The following is a 10,000-nucleotide window of genomic DNA, read 5'->3' as shown; positions in this document are numbered from 1 at the left end:
TAGGCTTGGTGGTGGTAGAGAGGGCGGTCCACTCAGGGATGATCAGCCCCGGTGTCACCTGGCAGAGTCTCAGGCACAGCGGACCAACGGCACAGATCCACTACCAGGTGAAAACTAAAAGTCAAGGTTTCAAATCTGTCTGTCTGTCTGTCTGTCTGTCTGTCTGTCTGTCTGTCTGTCTGTCTGTCTGTCTGTCTGTCTGTGTAATAAAGTAACTTAACCTGTGTGTGTGTGTGTGTGTGTGTGTGTGTGTGTGTGTGTGTGTGTGTGTGTGTGCTTTGATTAAGATTGCTTTAGGGATTAAAGTTGGGGATGGATGGATAGATAGATAGACATATAGATAGACAGATAGATAGATAGATAGATAGATAGATAGATAGATAGATAGACAGACAGACAGACAGACGGACGGACGGACGGACGGACGGACGGACGGACGGACGGACGGACGGACGGACGGACGGACGGACGGACGGACAGACAGACAGACAGACAGACAGACAGACAGACAGACAGACAGACAGATAGATAGATAGATAGATAGATAGACAGCTAGATAGATAGACAGACAGACAGACAGACACACACACACACACACACACACACACACACACACACACACACACACACACACACACACAGACAGAGATAACATGTCTGCTGCCTCCCAGGTGCGTCTGTCCTGTGATGAACATTACTTCGGCGTGGGGTGCAACAGCTTCTGTCGCCCGCGGGACGATTTCTTCGGACACTTTGACTGTGACGCCAACGGAAACAAAACCTGTCAGGAGGGCTGGACCGGGCCGGACTGTAATACTGGTGAGGGACTGACACACACACACACACACACACACACACACACACACACACACACACACACACACTCACTCACTCACTCGATCACTCACTCACTCACTCGATCACTCACTCACTCACTCACTCACTCACTCGATCACTCACTCACTCACTCACTCACTCACTCACTCGATCACTCACTCGATCACTCACTCACTCACTCACTCACTCACTCACTCACTCACTCACTCACTCACTCACTCACTCACTCACTCACTCACTCGATCACTCACTCACTCACTCACTCACTCACTCACTCACTCACTCACTCACTCACTCACTCACTCACTCACTCACTCACTCACTCGATCACTCACTCACTCACTCACTCACTCACTCACTCACTCACTCACTCACTCACTCACTCACTCACTCACTCACTCGATCACTCACTCACTCACTCACTCACTCACTCACTCACTCACTCACTCACTCACTCACTCACTCACTCACTCACTCACTCACTCACTCGATCACACACACACACACACACACACACACACACACACACACACACACACTCACTCACTCACTCGATCACTCACTCACTCACTCACTCACTCACTCACTCACTCACTCACTCACTCACTCGATCACTCACTCACTCACTCACTCACTCACTCACTCACTCGATCACTCACTCACTCACTCACTCACTCACTCGATCACTCACTCGATCACTCACTCACTCACTCACTCACTCACTCACTCACTCGATCACTCACTCACTCACTCACTCACTCACTCACTCACTCACTCACTCACTCACTCACTCGATCACTCACTCACTCACTCACTCGATCACTCACTCACTCACTCGATCACTCACTCACTCACTCACTCACTCACTCACTCACTCACTCACTCACTCACTCACTCACTCACTCACTCACTCGATCACTCACACACTCACTCACTCGATCACTCACTCACTCACTCACTCACTCACTCACTCACTCACTCACTCACTCACTCACTCACTCACTCACTCACTCACTCACTCACTCACTCACTCGATCACTCACTCACTCACTCACTCACTCACTCACTCACTCACTCACTCACTCACTCACTCACTCGATCACTCACTCACTCACACACACAGTCACTCACTCACTCACTCACTCACTCACTCACTCACTCGATCACTCACTCGATCACTCACTCACTCACTCACTCACTCACTCACTCGATCACTCACTCACTCACTCACTCACTCACTCGATCACAGGGTTAGAATCCTGCCTGCGTCATTTTATCTCTGTCTGTCCAAAACTGTCCAATAAACAAAAAAACACCAAAAAATGATCTTGTGTGTGTTTGTCTTTCCACAGCGGTCTGCAGACAGGGGTGCAGCACACAGCATGGGTCCTGTAAAGTACCTGGAGAATGCAGGTGAGAACCAACACACACACACAGACACACACACACACACACACACACACACACACACACACACACACACACACACACACACATACACAAAATGATACACAGTTTTCAAAAGCTATTTCCTGAAGAAAATTACACACTTTTACTTTTAGAACGTTTACATGCACTCTAATAAACCAATCTTCTTGTGTGTGTGTGTGTGTGTGTGTGTGTGTGTCTGTCTGCTTGTATGTCTATTCCTCCCTCCCTCCCTCTCTCTCTCCCTCCCTCTCTCTCCCTCTCCCTCCCTCTCTGCCTGTCTCTCTCCCTCTCTCTCCCTCCATCCCTTCCTCCCTCCCTCTCCCTCTCTCTCCTTCTCTCTCTCTCCCTCTCTCCCTCCCTCCTTGTCTATCTATCTATCTATCTATCTATCTATCTATCTATCTATCTATCTATCTATCTATCTATCTATCTATCTATCTATCTATCTATCTATCTATCTATCTGTCTGTCTGTCTGTCTGTCTGTCTGTCTGTCTGTCTGTCTGTCTGTCTGTCTGTCTGTCTGTCTGTCTATCTATCTATCTATCTATCTATCTATCTATCTGTCTGTCTGTCTGTCTGTCTGTCTGTCTGTCTGTCTGTCTGTCTGTCTTTCTCTGTCTGTCTGTCTGTCTGTCTGTCTGTCTGTCTATTTATTTATTTATCTATCTATCTATCTATCTGTCTCTCTCTCCCTCTGTCCCTCCCTCCCTCCCTCCCTCCCTCCCTCTCTCTCTCTCCCTCCCTCCTTCCCTCCTTGTCTCTCTCTCTCTCTCCCTCTCTCTCTCAGATGTCTGTATGGATGGCAGGGTGATTACTGTGACCGGTGCATCCCTCACCCGGGCTGTGTGCGTGGCAGCTGTGTCGGGCCGTGGCAGTGTCTCTGTGACACCAACTATGGAGGACAGCTCTGTGACAAAGGTCTGTTTAATAAATAATAATAATATACAGCCGCAGAAAAACATTCAGAGACCAGCCTGGATTTTTCTTCAATCTTTATCTCTACAATACTTATTGAAAATGCTCTTAATGACAATATTTTTCAGTGTGAATTTGCTAGAAAATGTTGCCAGTAATTTATATTATAAAATCAAAACGTTAATTTTACTCGAACATATGCCTCTAAAGAGTAAAACAAGAGACACTGAACATTTGAAGTGGTCTTTTATTTTTTTCCGGAGCTGTGTATATATATATATATATATACACAGCTCCGGAAAAAAATAATCTAATTAATTACAGGCTCTGTGATTAATTAATCTAAATTAATTGCATACTTTTATGACACTTTTATACCTGTTTATAAACAGCTGTATAGCCTACTACAGTTTGTTTCTCTCTCTCTCTCTCGCTCTCTCTCTCTCTCTCGCTCTCCGTCTCTCATAACTTCTGTCTCCACAACAGACAGCGCTGCACTGCCACAGATGCCTATGCCGATTCATTCACCATCGTCGTAATCATAGGCAAAAATATTGACACACACACATACATACATACATACACACACACACACACACACACACACACGGGGCGGGAGACGAGACAGCTAGCAAACAAAATTGAGACACAGAGGAAGATTGAGAGATAGGCTACTGTTTTGAACATATATTGTTGCACCACTAAATCAATAATGCCCAGACACTGCGGAGAATAAAGTAAGATGTCTTCCTACCTTCATGCTTATTTTCCATAGAGCCCTCGGCCCCGCCCTTTCCTCTGCTTCTCTCTCCCTTTCACCCGTGCTCGCCGAGCTGCGCACCACTTTTGCACCGGGTCAAAGGGCATTATAGAAGTGCGATTAATCTGCGTTAATTTTTTTAATTGCGTTAATTTTTCTTTGATTAATTAATCGAAATTAACGCGTTAATTTGACAGCCCTAATATATATATATATTTTATTCTTTGAAGGTGCTCAGAGGAACTTTCAGTGTGTGTTAATTCTAGCGCCCCCCTTTGGACTACGCCAGCTGTTGTTCCTGGGTGAGCGTATACCCATGACAAAGGCATTAAGAAAAACTATATAAAAATAGCATTCTTTGCACTGATGGTCTCGTTTGCTTTTAATCTATGAGCATCAGAGGAAAAATGCAGAAATATAAAATACAAAATTATTAAAAATGACTCTATCCGATGAGGTAAGTTAGTTTTTAAATGTCTCTTTCAGATTTGAACACGTGTGCGACTCTGCAGCCGTGTCTGAACAGAGGAACCTGCAGTAACACGGGACCTGATAAATACCACTGCTCCTGTCCCAAGGGCTTCCAGGGGGTCAACTGTGAGAGAGGTGAGAGGGACAGACAGGCAGACAGACAGACAGACAGACAGACAGACAGACAGACAGACAGACAGACAGACAGACAGACAGACAGACAGACAGACAGACAGACAGACAGACAGACAGACAGACAGACAGACAGACAGATAGTAGGGGTGTAACGGTACATAACAGTCACTTCCAGGGGGTCAACTGTGAGAGAGGTGAGAGGGACAGACAGACAGATAATTATCTATAGGTTTCCTTCAGTATAGAAAAGAAAAAAATGCTCTAACCTCCAAAATCTACTCCGTTCATTCTTGAATCAGAGTCGACGTTTGTGCAAAGTTTGAAGAAAATCCCACAAAGCGTTCATGAGAATGGCCTGGACAGACTGACAACTGTATACATATATATATGTTTTAAATAAATATGTAATAATAATACATATTTATTATTAATAATAATAATAATAATAATAATAATAATAATAATTTTATTTTGTATTATTATTATTATTATTATTATTATTATTATTATTATTATTATTATTATTATTATTATTATTATTATTAATAATAATAATAATAATAATAATAATTTTATTTTGTATTATTATTATTATTATACAAAATAAAATAATAATAATTATTATTATTATTAATAATAATAATAATAATAATACAAAATAAAATTATTATTATTATTATTATTATTATTATTATTATTATTATTATTATATTATTAATAATAATAATAATAATAATAATAATAATAATACTAATAATTTTATTTTGTATTATTATTATTATTATTATTATTATTATTATTATTATTATTATTATTATTATTATTATTATTATTATTATTATATTATATTTTATGGAATTGATATTGAGTAAAACCATTTGTCTGTCTGTCTCAGCCGACCTCGCCTGTGTCTCTGGCCCCTGCATGAACGGAGGCCGATGTGACGAAACCCCAAACGGCTTCCAGTGTCGCTGTGGCAACAGCTGGACCGGACCCTCATGCTCCATCAGTAAGACCATTATCTTTATAAGTTTATTTTTTTATATATATTTTTTTTATTTATCATTAGGGGAGAGTGGGGCAAGTTGTGCCATTTGGAAGTTGTGCAACCCCTTGTTTCTAGAAAACCGTGGAAGAAATTGGAAATGTGACCACATATTTAAGAAGAGCCATCCATTTAACTCATCCTGTAAAGAAGGGAGACACATGGAATAACATATAAGCACATTTAAGCTCAAAAAACAGTTTTTTGCCTTTCAAAGTAAAATTTCCATGGTCAAGGTTTTTTGATTATTGTGTCTGAACAATTATAGACAAGTTTGAAAACATTTGACACTTGTTTTAGTGCTTTAGTATGCTACACTTTGAGTCTATACAGTTAGCACGATGTCAGCCCTAAACTGCTGCATCATACTTTTTATCCAAATTTCTGAGGTTGGGGTGATTTGTGCCAAAGGGCCTAGGTGAGTTATAAGTAAGTAAGTAAGTAAGTAAGTAAAATGTATTTATAAAAGCACATTTATAACAGTTTGCACTGCCCAAAGTGCTGTACATAGTGCATTCAGTAGGTAAACAATTAAGGTAAAATAACAATAACCAAAATAAAGGACATAAAGCCCATACATCCACATAAACACAGATAGTAGTGCAGAGGTAAGATAGTTAATGGGGAGTAAACGCCAGGGTGTACAGATGGGTTTTGAGCCTTGATTTAAAGGCAGAAATGTAGGGGGAATCACATTTGTCAGGTGGCAGTTGGTTCCACAAGCACGGAGCAGCTAGTGCAAAGTACATTTCTGAGAGTTGTGCCAGTGGCATGGCTGTATACGCTGGTCACCAAAAGAAAGTGATTAGTGTTAGTGAATTTTTTTAATTAATTTAAAAAAAATTTAAGAGATATTTTTGAGGAATTTTAACTATTATTTTTCTTTCTTTAATGATATATTATATTATTATTATTATTATTATTATTATTATTATTATTATTATTATTATTATTATTATTATTATTATTATTATTATTATTATTATAAAGATTATTATTATTATTTTTTAAGATAATAATTTTTTAGGAATTTTTACCAATATTTTTTTATTTTTTATTTGTTTAATAGTTGAAGAGTAGTCAGTGTAGAATGGATATGGGTGCACCTTTATTTCATAGGGTTAATTATACTCCCTCTACCTCTAAATTCCAAAAAATAAAAAAATATAATATTTCTATAAATATGGACATGGTTTGGATTCAAAGCTGGGTTGGAGGATTTGGGGAGAAAATGGCAGTTGGGATAGAGATTCGAATCCAAATACCTCAACCGCTCCACTTGTTCTCTTTGGTCCCTCCCCTATGGTCCCTCCCTGACACGCTCTACACCAACAAAGTCGTGCTAAAGTGAATGGACAGTCCCAACAGCCAATAAGAACAGAGAATCGGAGCCTCGCTCTTATTGGTCAAAGTGTACAACTCATGTTAACTTTGACCAATCAGAAATCACATACCCCAGCTTTAATTGAATGTTTCAGAATTGTTGTGAATTTACGAGCATTTTGCTAGTGTTGAACAAGTTAAGAAAAATTCCAAAATAAGTCTAAAAATTATTTGAAATAGTTATTTGAATTAATATAGTTTAAAATCTTGCTTGTTTGCTTATCAACTAGAATGCCTGGGAAGTTTGTGCTCATATATGTCTATTAAATGACCAATATATCACATGGCCTCAGAAAAATGCAGTAAAAGTAAAATTTTGTATCAATATAGGTCTAAAAAACATTTTGGAAATTGGGTAAAATTTCATGGAAAAATGTCTAAAATGGAAAAATGTGTAGGAACTCTGATAGTTGCTCTAAATGCCTTTGTCATGGGTATACGCTCACCCAGGAACAACAGCTGGCGTAGTAAAAACACTACCGCTTTTGTCCAAAGGGGGGCGCTAGAATTAACAAAAACAAAAATTTCCTGGGAGACCCTTTAAGATCAAAAATTAGTCCAGACCAACAGGCAGCACTGTTTGAAATGCTGCTGTCTGATTGGCTGGTGTCCTTTGTTTTAATAATTTTATTTGAAAAAAAATTTGAGATAATTTTTTGGCGCATTTTTTTTCGCTTTATTAGACAGTTTGTGGAGAGACAGAGATGAAATGTGTCAGAGAGGGGAATGACATGCAGATTATTAATATGACCCAATCTCACAGTGAAATGTAAAATAGCTACATTGGTCCACAGCGCAAAATGTAGGTAATTCACAATAAAGGCCTTGAAATTGTGAATTACCTACATTTGTTCACCCTGTTCATTTCTAATGGACAGCGTACATGTCACGTGACTTTCAAGTCCTCCCGGCCGAAACGAAACCCAAGCTGTGACCGCCATTGCCCCAGCTTTTATTCTGCAGATTTTTAAGCTATTAAATGGGTTTTTGATAACATTGTTAGTGAGAAATATGTGTCTTACTCTCACAATCTTCACTCAGTGAATGTATACGATGTAGTTTGATGGTTATCACAAATATTATTCTGGACATCGCCAAGAAAATGTAGAAATACAACATTAGTTTCAGGTCGATATACTGGTTGCTATGCTGTTGCTATGACGCTCCTGGCGCTGCCTTGAACCGGAAACAGGAAGCGTTTGAATTATTATGATTTCTTTGCTGTAAATGCTTAAAGCCACTGCGAGTAAGTCGGCACGTTGGCGACACCTTTGAACAAAAGCGGTAGTATTATTACGACGCCAGCTGTCGTGAAGCTGTTTTCTAGCTCGTGCAGGGAGTGCAAGATTCAAATAATCAGGAAGCAATATGGTGCGTGTCCGTGTGTTGAAAGTGTGAGGGCACCGGACTCTTTTCGGCTCCGTGAGTCTATGGGTGACACAGCATCAACTAATGCCAGTAAGTGCTAAACACACCTGATTGCAATGAGTTGATGCATTGTCACCTCTCACGGAGCTGAACGAGTCCCCGTGTCCTCACACAAAGCGAATGAACGAGAGATGGCAGTTAGTATGGATCACGATGAGGTAATGTGTTTATGTTGTAAATAATGACTATTTCCGATGAATAATGGTCATCTGATGATGCTGGTGAGGCAAAGTAAACTTTGTTTTAGTAGGCTACCGCTCATTCATTTAGGAGTAAACACTGCAGTCTAGTTTCGCTGCGTGAAATTGTGTATACGTTGCTTGGCAACGCCCTCCCGCCCGACTATCACTCTCCCTTTTAGCTTTTCTTCATTGCATTTTCTTTTCTTTCTTTGATGGTTCAGCCCCGTTATCAGTCATTATGACGACAAATAACTGTCTCAAACAAGGCTCCCGCTCCCCTTCCCTCACCTGGAGGGATAGGCTTCTCAATTCACGTTCCTGCGCCACACTGAAATCTGCGACCAATACGGATATGTGACCATAGAGCATGCACGCGTGAACCGAAAATCGGACTGTGGTGTACGACCAGATCAAATGCAGTAATAAAAACTATATAAAAACGTCTTTCTTTGCACTGATGGTCTCGTTTGCTGTTAAAGGTAATTTATGATTATGAGAGGAAACATGAGGCTGTTTAAAAGATATTTAAATGTTACTCGTAGCCGCTTTAATGTAACTGTTAAATTGTGTTCTCTCATTTAAAAAACACATGTTTATTACAGGGGAGGGATGACGTCTACAGAGTCGCCTGCTTACAGCTCCCGTGACAGTTATGAACGTTTTCATTTTCTTTGTCACGAGGAAAGCCAATCAGAGAGCAGAGCTCAGTCATCCTCCACGGTCAGACAGCAAGTGCAGCGATACATTACAAAGTAAAATCGGATGGCACTTGGTTTCAGCATATGTAATGTAGTTAGCTTTCTGTATATGTCCATGGTAGCCATTTAGAGGGAGCTGATCACTTGATATTGCGGACTTTACAGTTAAAATAGCAGGAGAGATCACTTTGCTTGCTTTTTAACCTCTGTATAATCTTGTGGATTAAATAACTTTTTATGTTATTCATTATTTTACATTAAATTACCTTTGAGGAGAGATATCCTTGACACCTTCATTTTTCTCACCTGCACACTTTGTTACCTTTTACCTTTTACGTTGTATCTTATTTTCTGTTGTCTATATCTTTTTTGTTTTTTTTATTGTGCAAATAAATTAAATCAAATCAAAAGCATTAAACCGGAAACAGGAAGCGTTTTGATGACTTTCGTTTTTTTAATTTTTTGCTGTAAAAGCTTAATGTAACTGCTAAATTGTGTTCTCTCATTTTTTTTTTATTTTAGAGCAGGGATTACGTCTCCAGAGTTGCCCGCTTACACCTCCTTTTTTATTGTGCAAATAAATTAAATCAAACTTACATTCATCATAAAGAGAGAGAAGAGAAGAAATATATATCATGATTTAGGCTCTCTTCTATGCATTTCCTTTAGACGGACATGGAGCGTTTTACCTTGTTTTTTAACCTCTGTATAAC

At 39.7% G+C, this 10,000-nt stretch overlaps 1 protein-coding gene across 1 annotated transcript in view; it reads left to right on the top strand.

The window, feature by feature from the left end:
- LOC307252214 (uncharacterized protein) overlaps nucleotides 1–10,000 on the top strand; it is a gene marked incomplete at both ends in the record, with an annotated part of 29,424 nt that overhangs the window by 5,692 nt on the left and 13,732 nt on the right. Inside the window, 6 exons of the mRNA XM_080029836.1 lie at nucleotides 4–107; nucleotides 672–819; nucleotides 2,190–2,250; nucleotides 3,058–3,188; nucleotides 4,432–4,551; nucleotides 5,447–5,560. Coding sequence (XP_079885962.1) covers nucleotides 4–107; nucleotides 672–819; nucleotides 2,190–2,250; nucleotides 3,058–3,188; nucleotides 4,432–4,551; nucleotides 5,447–5,560 — 678 coding nt within the window. The remainder of the gene's footprint in view (nucleotides 1–3; nucleotides 108–671; nucleotides 820–2,189; nucleotides 2,251–3,057; nucleotides 3,189–4,431; nucleotides 4,552–5,446; nucleotides 5,561–10,000) is intronic.

The sequence above is a fragment of the Ammodytes marinus genome (genome assembly GCF_949987685.1).
Source record: "Ammodytes marinus genome assembly, chromosome: 6".
Lineage (NCBI taxonomy): Eukaryota > Metazoa > Chordata > Actinopteri > Uranoscopiformes > Ammodytidae > Ammodytes > Ammodytes marinus.
Note: the sequence above shows the minus strand (reverse complement) of the source record. Positions and strands in the feature narration are given on the sequence as shown.